The following is a 14,390-nucleotide window of genomic DNA, read 5'->3' on the forward strand; positions in this document are numbered from 1 at the left end:
ACTGTATTTCAAAACCTCAAGAGAGTGACAGTTTCACAAAATCCCGATGAAAAGAACTAAAAACAGCAAAGAAACCAAAACCTCCCCCAATGATTAAAAGTACACAGACACACAGACACAGACACAGACACAGACACACACACACACACACACACACACACACACAATTCATCACGTAAAGCAACCTGGCGGGGCAGCTGCAGACTAATTATTCTCCATCCAGTTACACACCCATTCCAGAGTAAAAAGAGGAGTTAAACTTTCTTTGGTCCACACCTCGATGGATTTAATGTGTCCAAGTTATTTTCTGGCTAATTTTGGATTCCAGACCATGGGCCCCATATTCCCTTACCATGATACCTTTCTTAAATCATGAAATAACCATACATTGAAATAAATATTCACTTTGTAGATCTGAAACAATGTAAACATATTATTAGTAATTCCTCTCAAAGAATATGAACATTTGAAATTATCGACAGAATAGCCAAAGAACACAGTTCCAGTCTAAAAGAAAAGGAGAAATCAAATTGACTTGGAAAATATATGCCTACATTTAATTTGGGAAACATGAAGAATATGAAGAACAGATGAACATAATTTTAGGCTCGTACATAATAAAAAGAATCGATTTTAAGATTTACTCCAAAGATCTCTAAGGATGCATAGCTGCTTATTGGTTTTTCTAAAAACGGATTTCCCAGCCATGGCATTAGGAACCCCCAAAGTGGCTTCCATACTGGCCTGGGTATCCCCTACCCCAACTCCTCATCGTTAAGTCATTCATACACATTTTGCTTTTTGGTGGATGAAAGAGTGTGAGCCATGAAGGTCTCAGCTTTGAATGGGACCTAATAGAAATCTACTTTTTACCAAGTCACGTTATAAAACTCTGACGCTAGAGTATGCAGATTATTTTTTGGATTGCCCTTAACTTCGTATTTTCTGCAGTGGCTTTTTGAGTTAACACATTTATAACAATACCTGGTATTTAAAAAAATCTCAGCAGGAGACAAAGTCAACCAGGCTCTGTGTGTCTTTTACTCCTCCTACTCTTAGAAACAATTACATCTTGCCAAAATCTCTTAAAGTGTTTTATACTCAGGACTTTTCCATTCTACTAAATTTAAATAACAGCGTAAGCCAAGAAGTGAACAACAGAAGCACTCTTCTACGTGCTCAGGACTGTACTGATGCGCTGAGATTAACTGCCAAATTTTAAAATTCTTCACTCTGTTCCCCAATTTTTACTTAGCGAAATCATGTACCACATGCCCAACGCAAGCTAGTTTATTACTCTTCGTATATAACTTACTTGTTATTTATCTACAAATGAGGCGTTTCGTTTTCACAGCCTAATTTAGGCCACTCTTTAAATATAGTTAATACTCCAGAATGAAAGATTAAAGACTGACTATGTTTTGTCAAAAATCAAGATATGTGCAACAAGTAATATAATCCCACCGAGATACTAGTTATAAAGATGTTTTCTCCGTAAGACGCATGGCAAAAACTCTCTTTAGAGGGGTCAAAGAATGCAACATGCATTTGGGGACTTCTTTTCTTACAAAGGTTATAAGAAAATTTTCAAATTATGTTTACATGACAAACTACAATCAACGTGTGTGACCCAAAAAGTGTCTGAAGTCAGATCAACAGAACAGTTAGGTAGGAGGGAAGCTATTGAAAGAGTGTTATTGAAGTGAGTGGAAAGGATGCACCCTACAGGTCCACTTTGAGTCCTTAAAAGAGTTTAGCTAGTTTTCCATTAACTATTATTTTCCACATAAATTAAAGTAAATAACAATAATGCCTAAACATATGAAAGCCCTAAATCCCGGCAACGTTCAACGTGAAAAAGCCAAATAAATTCCCTATCATATTAAACGATCCGGTATTCAGCACTCACACGGGAGTTAGCGTTACAAGACAAAAATCTCACTAGTTACCTGAATTCATGTTGGATGTGGTTCACAGCACTCGTCTACGTCTACACTTGCAAATTGTCACATGATCAATGTTAAAAAAAAAAAAAAGAAGAAGAAGAAGAAGAGGAGTTTGGCACATATATCGATTCCTCAAAACGTCCCTGTAACTTAACACAACACTGTTAAGAACGATGATTCAACACCAACGTTAACCTGATCAGCAGCTAAACAAGGTGCTTCCGCTTGCAGCTTCCGGTAGTGAAATGCGCCTGGCCCGGGACGGAGGCACGTAAGGTGCAGTGCGGTAGTGCAATCACTTGAACACCAGAGGGCGATCGTTGCACACAGCTCAAGGCCTTCCTTCGGTGGTGACCGGCTCCTTCCGCGTCCTTGGACAATTTCACTCCCACTCGTTCACGCCATTTTCGGAGATTCTGTACATCTGTTTCCTTAGGTGAAGTGAGACATCCCCACAGAAACCTCAAAGTGTGGCGAGGATCCTTGAGAAGGAGATGATTAATGTCAATACAGTCTGTCCCACGCCCCACACCAGTGCTTCCAGGGGGGCCATGTTCTTCCCTGCGACTCTGTAAATGCCGGCCACGGCTGCACCTGCACAAGAGGGGCAGAGAGACAAAATCACACAGTCGTTCCCTTCGAGGCACCCCGCTCCGAGGTGATGTCACTGTTCTTTTCATCCTAGCAATCGATCATTCTCTTTGATGAACTGGCCACCACGGAAGTTTCCATGTGATTGGTAAAAGTCACACTTTACCACATCGCTTAACTGAAAGACAGGCTTTTCAGTTTTCTATTCAAATGCAAAAGACGAATTTATAGCACACGCTTTCACTTGACACTAAGAATGTTCTAGAAAATGAATAATTTGTTATGGGAATCTCTTACCTGGGCATTGAATGGGCCAGACATCACTACTATTTTTATGAACATACAATGCAACATAGTAATAATCATTAATGAAAATACAGAAAACTACAGAATTTAATGAAAATTCTAAATTAATCAAGAAATTTTTTAAAAAGTAATTCTTAAATGTCATATAAAATATCCGAATATTGGACTACTACATTTCAGAATCTACCAGATAGTTTATTGTAGTTCTTAATAAAGCATACAACTGTAAAGTTATTTAGAGACTAGTATCTTGACACCTAATAAAATGGAAGATGAACTCAACATCTGTTTAGGAGAAATGTTTAGATAATGCACACTTCCGAGAATGAGGGAATCCCAGAGATTCTCTGGGAGAATCCTGAGAGAATTCCCAGGAGTCGCAGAGCCCATCGGATTGAAGAGTTCACCTTATTAACATAGTATATATATAATGAAACATTACGTTACAATATGCCTTCTTACAGATTGAAATGAGCCTTAGAACTTTCTCTAGAAAAAACTGTCTCTCTGTTCTAGAATGACCAAACAAAAACCAATACCAGAATTAAATGATTCAGAGACACTGAAATGACAATTATTTGAGGTAGAGATCTGTTCATAAAAATTAGCTAAGAATTAACTCTGTACTTCTCTTAAAATCTCCCAAGTAACCATATGCCTCTAAAGAGATCTAAAAGGGAAAAAACAAATTCTTTCTCTAAGCCAAAGACTTTATTTACAAACTTTTTAAATGTTTGTTTGTTTGTTTTGAGAGAGAGAGAGAGAGAGAGAGAGTAAGCTGGGGAGGGCAGAGAGAGAGGGAGAGAGAAATCCCACACAGGCTCTGCACTGTCAGCACAGAGTCCGACGCGGGGCTGGAACTCACAACCTGCATGATCACGACCTGAGCTGAAACCAAGAGTCGGATACTTAACCGAGCCACCCAGGCACCCTACATACATTTTTTAAGAAGGATATTAAAATGTATAGCATATTTCCTACATACTGTTTCTGGATAGTACCTTCGCAAATATTATCTGGTTTAAATACCATACCCCTCCTGGGTATTATTACCTAAAGATAAAAAACAGAGGTTCAGAGAGGCTCAATTACTAGCCCGTGGAAATACAGTAAGGACAAGAGCTGGAATGTCAGTCTCGGTTAGTCCGGCTGTAAATCCCCAAAGCATTCTATCATTTCACATTTACACTAAGTAAAAAAGAGAACAAGGAATTCAGAAAATCTAAGGAGAATGAGTATCGTCTCAACATTAAATAAAACTTCCTGGGCATCAACACTTCCTTAATCAAGTAATAAACGTCACTAGTGTAATTGGTGATATCCTCAAATTTCAGAATTGGATAACATTCTTTAAAAATTGTAAAGATCTTATGCTTTCTCTGTTATCAGAAACTGTAATAAAATAAACCTGAGAAACAGTCTGTTTTTATGAGGATTTACCCCAGACTTCCATGACTATCTTCAATTTTAAACACACCCTTTGGCCTCCATCTCTCCAGCACGAAGTTTTCCAGACGGATCCACGAAGAGGAATAACTAAGCACTTACTAGCTCAGGCTGCTAGGGAACGGTAAGCAAGTCTGTCAAGTCAAACTTGGCACGTTCACGTGCCGTGAAGAGCGTGGGTTCCGGAGGGAGACCTGTGGGTTAAAACCCGAAATCCACCCCAGAGCAGCTGTGCTCCCCCAGGCAATCACTTCCCCTCTGTGCGCCCTGTTTCCTCAGCCGTAAAATGGGGGGGGGGGGTGAAGATGAGCAGGTGTACTTGGCAAGTCTCGGAAGAGTGACTGGTCCTGGGATGCGCTCTAAGCTTTGGCTGGCGGCTGTGACAGCGGTGGATGGGACAAGGCATACCCATTGGTGATGCGGCACCCAGTAAGTGGGGCCTTTGGAAGCCATGAGTCCAGGACCCTGCTTCAGATGACTCCCCAGAATAATTTCAGATGGGATAAAGAACAAAATGTTAAAAACGAAACTGTAAGTGTAAACTTCAAAATAAAAGAGAAGATGGGGCGCCTGGGGGGCTCATTCGGTTAAGCATCCGACTGCGCTCAGGCCACGATCTCACAGTGGGTGGGGTTGAGTCCCGTGCAGAGGCGGAGCCTGCTTCGGGTTCTGTGTCCCCCTCTCTCTGCCCTTCCCCTGCTCGTGCTCTGTCTCTCAAAAATAAATAAAAATTCTAAAAAGAAGTTTTAATATAAGAGAGTAATATTTATGATCTGAGGAAAAGAGGACTGCTGAAGACGACACAAAAATAAGCAGAACCCGCCACGGGGCAGCCTAGAGCACGTGATTAACACACTTGATTAATGTCCAGAATACAGACACACAGACACAGCGAATAACCAAGGCAGTGCTTTTTGTGAAAGCAAACAAAACAACAACAAAAAACAGAAACAAACAAAAAAACAAAATAAAAACCCTCTAAAATCCCACAAAATAAAAAGCAAGAATCCACTGTCCAACAGCCTGGAGTGGTTACACTGCACCACGTCCACACCATGAAACCCACACAATTTCAAAGGAAAAATAAAAACGTTGTGAACCAACACAGAAAGAACCTAAGGCACATCATTGATGCAACAAAGAAAATGAAACATGAAACTATATATATTCTTTCCTAGTGCATACACCTCCACGTAAGTGCACATATATGTAAACATGTACATAGAAAATCCAAATAAATATGATAAATAAAGAAACATCTGGGATGATACATACCGAACCGAAAGTAGGGATTACAACTGAGCAGAGCACTGACTTGGGAGTGGAGTCCGAGAGGGTCATACAGAGAATAAAACAAACGAGCATGTTCCTTCCTGTGGATAGTCAGTGAGGGACCGTTTGGCAGCTTCCGCTTCCCTCCAAAAGAAGCGGATTTGCGGGCGTCCCCACTGCCTCGTGTGCGTTCACACCCAGAAGCCGTGGTCAGAAAAGTATTACTCTCAGTCTGAAAGACCTGCAGGCAAACAGTCTCATGCGCCTATTAAACGTATTTGGGAACACTGCTACTGAACGGTGCGCAGACATGAAAGAGTATTTATAAAAATACAATGTAGGTTATAAATTACAAATTCCCAAGTACTGTTACCAGCTATTTCCTTTGAAATTCCCACAGACTCTGCTCAGTCATGTCCCATTCCCTCCCTGGGTTGTTTTTATTTTTTTTACTATTCCTTTGTTTTTCTTTGGCTTTACCACCTTCCTGTATCCTAAAAATATACATTATGTAGCTTTTTGAATAACTTAATTTTATGAAGATGGATCCTGTTCATATTACATGTCTGAAAGGTATCGTGGTGTGTGTAAGTATAATTCGTGCATTTTCACTACTGCATATAATTCTAAGCATGAATATACCACAATTTGCCATTACACTGCCAGTGACGTTTCTTTCCAATACTTAACAATGACAAACACGGCTTCTGTGAACATCCTTGTGCACGGCCCTTGGCCCACACAAGCAGTCAGGAATTTCTCTCCAACACATAGGTAAAAGCAGACTTGCTCGGTCTCGTGGCATGGGCATTTTCAACTCCACTAAGGTAATGCCAAACTGTCTTCCAAAGAAGTTGTACCAATTTATATTCTAGTTCTGTATCTTCAGAAGCAGTTGATCTTTTTTTTTTAATCTCTGTCAATCTGATGGGTAAATGATGATATCTCTGTGATTAATTTGCATTTCCCTGATAATAATTAATGTGACTGAGCTTTTCTTCACATATTGATGGCCAGTAGGGTTTTCTAATTTCACAAAATATTTGTCACATCTTTTGTTCTTTTTTCTATTGAGTTGTCCTTTTCCTGGTGGATTTGTAGGCCTTGTAGAATATAGTCTGGACATTAATCTTTCTACATTTATATATGTTAACAAAGGTCTTCCCCCCAATTGGGCTTTAGTTTTCACTCTTTAAGGTATATTTTGCTGAATACTAGCCAGTTGACAGAATACAAATATTATGGTCTTTATTCTCTTGGGGAAATACATGGCTAAGTTATGTGAGAATGAAGAAGACACAAGCAGAACAGGATGCTTGAAATAAATGACACATGTTCGGAACTGCCCCTCCAAACCACAGCAGACAAAAGCAATTAGAAATAAGGAAAGACCCCACGAGGACCAAGGGACTGGCGAAGGCAGGCAGAGTGAGGATGAAGTGGAGAAGCAATTCTGAGAGGATGTTAAGGTCAGTGAAAGATATAAATCTACAAGAATAGGACAGACCAGACAAAGAGCCACCACTGGACAGAAGATGTCAATACCTAGCAACACAAAGGGGCTGCAGGGGCACACCGATGAATGCCGGGCCACACCAATGAATGCCCGGGCACACCCATGAATGCCAGGGCACACCCATGAATGCCAGGGCACACCCATGAGTGCTGGGGCACACTGATAAAAGTGATTCGAGTTGCCCTCCATAGTTCCTGAGCGAGTGGACGTGAAGGCTAAGGCACATTTGGTTTTAACAGTGTTGGTTCTGTCAGCTTGTGTGGTCAGATGAGGGGACGGCAAGCTGTGGTCCATAGGTCCAGCCTGCACACAACATCACATGGGCACAGCACTCGAGCTAGGAATCGTTTTTACATTTTTAAATTTTTTTTAAAAAGTCAAAAGAAGAATATTGCATGAGGCATGGAAATTCTACAAAATTTCAATTTCAGTTTCCACAAATCGTGTTTTACTGGCGTACAGCCATAGTCATTTCTGATCCCGAATTATCTTTGCATTCCGAGGATAACGCTCGCGAGGGAAATGAGTCCATCCCCCCACCCCGGGCCTGTGCAATCTTTAGGCTGCTTCCTGAGATTACTCTGGCCTCAGCAAACAGGCTGATTCCATTTCCTCAATAATTTGGATAAAACAGGAACTAAACTGTTCCTTCAAAATTTGGTAGAACTCCTTTGTAAGGCCCCAGTGAGCCCGAAGTTCCTTTGAGAGAGAGTCTTCAACTTTCAACTGTTTAAATACACTGATTGTCCCATTCGTGTGGCCAATTTTGACATTTTATATTTAGGAATACTTCACTGCTCAAAAAACTGTTATTTTTATATTTCTTTGTTCTATATTATTGAGTCTGTAGTTATTTATTCTATTTTGTTCTAGATCTTACTTTTCTGCCTTAAACTTTTTAAAATTAGTTTGCCAGCAATCTATTCATCTTAGTATCTTTCCAAAGAACCAGTTTTTTATTTTGTTATTCTTTCAGTCAATTCAGAAAACTGAACACTGTTGGGGCGCTTGGGTGGCTCAGTCAGTAGAGCATCTGACTTCAGCTCAGGTCGTGATCTCGCGGTTCATGAGTTCGAGCCCCGAGTCGGGCCCTGTGCTGACAGCTCAGAGCCTGGAGCCTGCTTCAGATTCTGTGTCTCCCTCTCTCTCTGCCCCTCCCTGCTCATGCTCTGTCTCTCTCATTCAAAAATAAATATTTTTAAAAATTAAAAAAAAAAAGAAAACTGAATGGTGTTTCTCTACACCAATAAAACTAAGCAAAGTCCTCAAAAGATACCAACCACAACCACCATGAGAGTTTGAGAATTAACTTAACCGAAAGTATTCAACCCTCTTATCGAGAACAACATTTTTCAAACTCCAACAAAAGACTATAAGATGACCTGAATAAATGGGAATCTCTTACATGCTCCTGTGTGGAACAGTTTAATATGCCAGTTCTTCCCAAATTAACCTCTCCATTCAATTACATCCCAATAAAATTCATAATTATGCTTTTTGAGAAACTGAGTAGCCATATTCTATAATCATGTGAAAGAATAAAAGCCCATAAATCGCTATGCCAACTTTGAGAAGGAAAAGAAGGGAGAGGGATCCACCCCATGAGATACTAAGAAACACACGTCAACACACAAAAAGACTAACAGATCTGAACAGGGTTCAGAGACAGACCCTTGTACCTTGAACATAATATGCAAACAAGGTGAATCAATGAGGAAATGATGCATTTTTTTTTTTAGAGAATGGTATGGTAAAACCGGACTTACTGTGTGGGGGGAAATACCTCGAATGCTATCTAATATCAAATACAAAATGAGACTCACTGGGGCCCAAATCAGGAATTGATGAAATTATGTCTGAATGCCAGACACCTGTTTTTGTCAATAAAGTTTTATTGGAAAAAGCCATGCCTGTTCATGTACACATGTCTATACCTGCTCTCACACTGTAATGGCAGAGTTGAAGAGCTGCTAGAGACACCACCTGGCTTGCGAAGTTTAAAGTATTTCTTATCCAGGGGCGCCTGGGTGGCTCAGTCCGTTACGCGTCTGACTCTTGATTTCAGCTCAGGTCATGATCTCCCAGTTTGTGAGTTCAATCCCCGCATCGGCTGACAGGTAGAGCCTTCTTGGGATTCTCTCTCTTTCCCCCTCTCTCCGCCCCTCCCCTGCTCTCAGATGCTCCAAATAAATTAATTAACAAGCAAACATTAAAAAATATTTCCTATCTAGCACTTTAAGAAAATGTTTACTGACTCCTAGATGAAGTAAAGATCTTTATATGAAAGGTAAAACTATAAAATTAACATTAGAAAACATATCAGCATATCTTTTGACCTTGGTGTGGGGGAGAACTTAAATTATAAACCATAAGGCAGAACACTCTTTGAGCTGATCACAGGGAAATTAAGGTTTTCTAGAGGAAGGTCATTTATAAAGGACTGAGAAGTTCCTTGTGAGGTCCAACACCAACAAGGGACCAATATCGCAGGAGTGTAAAGAACCCCTATAGTTTAATGAGAGGGAAACGAGAATCCCAAAAGTATAGTAAACACATAACTTAAGGAAGCAATCTGCAGGAAAAGAAATCGAAAAATATAATAAGCATGGGAACAGAAGTTCAAACTCATTCGTGATCAGAGAAACGCAAATTAAACCAACAAAGAGATGTCACTTTATACCCTCAAATTTGCTCAAGTTAGTCAGCTCTACACTGGCAGCTGATGGCATGCTGTGGAAACCCAGTTCCTCCCAACTCTGGTACTATTCACACCAACTAAGATGAGGGGCGCCTGGGTGGCTCAGTCTGTTAAGCGTCCGACTTCAGCTCAGGTCATGATCTCACAGTTCGTGGGTTCCAGCCCTGCATCGGGCCTTGTGCTGACAGCTCAGAGCCTGGAGCCTGCTTCCCATTCTGTGTCCCCCTCTCTCTCTGCCCTTCCCCTGCTCATACTCTGTCTCTATCTCTCTCCATCTCTCTCTCAAAAATAAATAAACATTAAAAACAATACCAAAAAAATGAAAGATCACTGTATTCAGAATAAAATCTAAGAGGTAGCAAATTTAATAGATGTGTATCTATATTCAGCCAATTGTCTTATTTGGAATAGATATTAAACAATTGTCTGCAGACCTAATATACAGCTAATGAGTGCACACACACAAACTGTATTGAGAACATTAATATACTTAAAATACTCACGTTTTGGCTAGATTTCTTAATTTCTTAAAGTATCTCCAGGTCGAGAGATTGGCCAGAAGAAATTTAAATGCTTTATTGCTAACCTGGAATCTTTACTTGAAATTATGTTTATATTTTTAAGGACATAAAATATAAGACTCCACCCTCTAAAATCACTGGCTTATTCTTGGTCATATACATGTACAGGTGCATCATTAGATGCAAACGGAAGTGGAATGACATTTCTCCTGCTCTTGGAACTTTTACAATAATTTGTGCCAATAAACACATATGTGTGCACATAGGACTTACAGCTTCTGAACAAGGCATTGCTTCTTCCCTCCTCTGTTCTTGGGTCCACAGCTACCAGGGATGCACATCAGAAACACGGCAGCCCCTTCCAAGCCTCTGTGTGCCACCACAGTGACTACAACCAACTCAGATTTCGTCCCTTTGCCGTTGTCCGTGGGTCCTCTCCAACCACAGCTATGACTCCAGTTCAGATCATAGTTCATGCCTCCACCATCCCTCTTCCTTCCCCTTGTTTCTCCTTTCTTCTCTCTGGGCTTCCTGCCCTATTCCCGCCAACCAGTATTTTCTGAGTATCTATTATGATCCAAATACCCTTTCGTTGTGATGAGCTGAAGGTGCTTTCAGAGTGCTCTCACTGGATTCATCCATTAAAACAAAATTTTCCAAAGGACTGCTCTGTCCCTTGCTGGGCCCATTCAAGACTCTCTTACTTGATTTCCATGGCCTGCAGGAGAAAAGGCCCGAATTGTCTAGTTAGCCTTCCAGACCCTCTCGGATTTGGCTCTACTCAGTCTCTCCAGCTGAATCTCTACTCCTTTACTATGCATATCTGGTGCTTCAGCTAAACCAGAGTACTTGATTTCATTTCATTATTTTTTAATGTTTATTTATTTTTGAGAGAGGGAGAGACAAAGCATGAGCAGGGAGGGTCAGAGAGAGAGGGAGACACAGAATCCGAAGCAGGCTCCAGGCTCTGAGCTGTCAGCACAGAGCCCCACGCAGGGATCGAACTCACGAACTATGAGATTATGATCTGAGCTGAAGTAGGACACCTAACCAAATGAGCCAGCCTGGCACCCCAGGGAGTACTTGTTTTAAAGCCTCTCTGTGGCAGGGGTGCCCGAGTGGCCCACTCGGTTAAATGTCCGGCTTCAGCTCAGGTCATGATCTCACAGTTCGTGAGTTTGAGTCCTGCGCCAGGCTCTGTGCTCACTGTGCAGAGCCTGCTTCAGATCCTCTGTCTTCTTCCTTCTGGCCTTCTCCGGCACATGCTCTCTCTCTCAAAAATAAACAAACATTAAAAAAAATTTTAATAAAAATAAGGCCTTTCTGTGGCAAAATGGATGAGACACCGTGGCGGCAACAGTGAAAACCTAACACAGAACAACACAGACCAACCAGACAGTAAATGAAGAAACGGTGAAAAAACAACTATTTTGTCACTGCCTATCATTGCCGCAGGACAGACGCAGAGACATGGGGACAGGGCTCTCCTCCCAGGGCGAGGTGTGCCAGCCGCTGTGGGGAAAGGTGACGGTGTAACACAAAAGGAGGCCTTTGAACTACAGAAGGACTTGCTCTCTTATCGTGGGGGCTAAGAACCAACCAGAAAGTTAGATGCGTCCCTCAGGGCAGCAGTGGGCCAGGCGTTCCTTTAAAGCAAACACTACATCCACTAGACAAGGAATTTTCCCATGAACTTCCTCACCCATTGCCAATGTTTACAAGGTTTTCTGTTTCCCACAAACCTCGTGTAACGACAAGTCTTCAGCCAGAAGCACAAACAATGACCTGCTCAATGAATAAATGAACCGATCGTTACCTTGCAGGAGAAGTGTGATCCGTGCTGAACACAGTCCACACGGGAGAGTCGCAAGAATGTCACATGCATTATGAGAACAGAGTTGCCGGAGCCGTTAGGTGCGCGTACAATGCGGTCCTTGAACGAAACAAAATCCACTTACTAGTGATCATTGCTCCAGTCACAGAAGCCAGGAACCCGAGGCTGACCGCAATGACCGAGATGAGTCGCCCCTGCCTGTGTCTCTGCAGCATCACAAACATCAACACTCCCGCGGCGCCGTGGACGAACAGAGAGGAGAAGAGGGCCCAGAGAAAGACCCAGTACCACATCTCTGAAAGGAAAAGCAGCGTGTTAATAATTCTGTTGGAAACATTTGAGAAAGTTCGGTTTCACCAACAGGGAGCCCCCGCGGTTTGGAGGATGGGTAAGTGAGGTAACAGACATAAAACTGCCCAGTACATACAGTAGTACTAATACTCACACTAACTACTAGCTAGTTATCGTCACGGATGCCCGCTGGGAAAATAGTTCCAGGACTTCAGAAGGTTAAGGCTACATTCTAATTTCCTCTAGATGTCTTGTGGCAGAGCTATAATCCATCAATGTGTCTGACGAACCCCTAACATATTTGCAGATCTCTTGGAATGAAGTTAACGAATTGCTGTTTGACATGTCATTTTCTATGTTCTACACTAAATAGCAGTGTTAAGACGTTTCTGAAATCTACTCCTTAATTCACATCGTTCCAGAAATCAGTCAATGGTTTTCTGTTAGGATTTTAAGAATTCCAGGCAGTTCTCCCCTTGGCTCTCGACTTGATATACTAAAGCATCACTCGGAATTTTTTTTTTTAATTCTTTGCCTCAGGATCAAGCTCCACTGCTCTCTGTTCAATGTGTCCTCAGTCGCTGTCCGTTTTAGGTCACAGTTGATAAGTACACCTTTCATTCTGTCTGTTCATTCCCTTTCTTTCTAGCCACAAGCCGCCTCCCAGTCAATCCATATAGCTCATGAAGGTTTTGCCAGGTCTTTGCATGGACCCCACCTCCCTAACCAAGCCTGTCATGAGGGACATCACGGCGGGCAACTGGTCCAAGCGGGCCAGTCATGCCCTTCCCCCAGGAGTTCTGGGTCAGAACCAAGGGGGCACCTCCATCTTTGGGTGGCCGAAGCCTTTGTGAACAGCCACGTCACCAGCAGGCGAGGAAAGCTGCCGTACAGGATGAAAGAAAAATAGATCCCTTAAAGAGACAACCCAGTCCTTGTTCCAGTGATTTCTAAGGCCTGCCATCTCACTACCCTTAGATTCAATGTAGCACCCCAGTTTCCTTGCAATCAAATTCCTTTTTATTTAAACGAGCTCGGGTAAGGTTTCTGTGACTTTTAATGGAAAGGGCAGACCTCAGAATGTTTGGATGTCACCTTGAGGATCATCTGTGGTTTGCAAAAGTCCTTTAATGCAAAATGTCTGCTACCTGAGCTAGTATTCGCTCTTATCGAGTGTGAAAGAAAGGCCAATGAAACGGTCATGACATAAAGAGGACAAAAGTGGAAGAATTAAAACTTGCTTATCCCAACATCACTAGGGTACAGATATACAGTGTTGATGGGAATGTAAAATGGCACAGCCGCTAAGGAAAAGTACAGTAGTTCCTCAAAAAAATGTAAAAAAGGACGACCGTATGAGCCAGTAATTCCACGTCTGGGTATGTATCCAAAAGAATCAAAAGCAGGATCACACTCACATTCAGAGGAGCGTCACTCCCAACAGCCAGGAAGGGGCAGCAGCCGGAATGTCCACCAACCAATGAATGACTAACTGTGGACTGCACATGCAGGGGAACAGCGTTCAGCCTTAGAAAGGAGAGTAACCCGGGCCCGGCCACAACAGGGATGAACCTGGAGGCCTTCCCGTGGAGTAAAATAAGCCAGTCACAAAAAGATAAATACTGTATGACTGATTCCATTTATACGAGGTTGTAAGGAGTCAGATTCATAGAGGCGGAAAGCAGAATGGTGTTGCCAGCAGCTCGGGTTAGAGGGAACCGGGGAGTTGCTGTTTAACGGGTACAGAGTTGCAGTTTTGTGAGATGAAGACGCTATAAAAACCTACTATGTGTGGATGGGAGTGTACGGAACACGACTCAGGTGTACACTTAAAGTAGCTAAGATGATTAAATTTTGCGTGTTTTTCACCACACTAAAAAACCACATAAAATTTTTAAGTGTGGCTATACATTTAAAAGATAATCATTTTAAGTCATGACCACAAATGACCAGGCCTTTAGACACCAGC

At 41.9% G+C, this 14,390-nt stretch overlaps 1 protein-coding gene across 1 annotated transcript in view; it reads right to left on the bottom strand.

Annotated features, from left to right (window-relative positions):
* Positions 1-257: 257 nt before the first annotated feature.
* The window catches only part of TMEM170B (transmembrane protein 170B), a 30,271-nt gene continuing 16,138 nt past the window's right edge, over positions 258-14,390 (bottom strand). The window contains exons 2-3 of the mRNA XM_029944792.1: positions 12,255-12,425; positions 258-2,540 (exon numbers count right to left, since the gene is read on the bottom strand). Of these exons, the coding sequence (XP_029800652.1) occupies positions 2,410-2,540; positions 12,255-12,425 (302 nt within the window). The 3' untranslated portion in view covers positions 258-2,409. The remainder of the gene's footprint in view (positions 2,541-12,254; positions 12,426-14,390) is intronic.

The sequence above is a fragment of the Suricata suricatta genome, chromosome 7 (genome assembly GCF_006229205.1).
Source record: "Suricata suricatta isolate VVHF042 chromosome 7, meerkat_22Aug2017_6uvM2_HiC, whole genome shotgun sequence".
NCBI lineage: Eukaryota > Metazoa > Chordata > Mammalia > Carnivora > Herpestidae > Suricata > Suricata suricatta.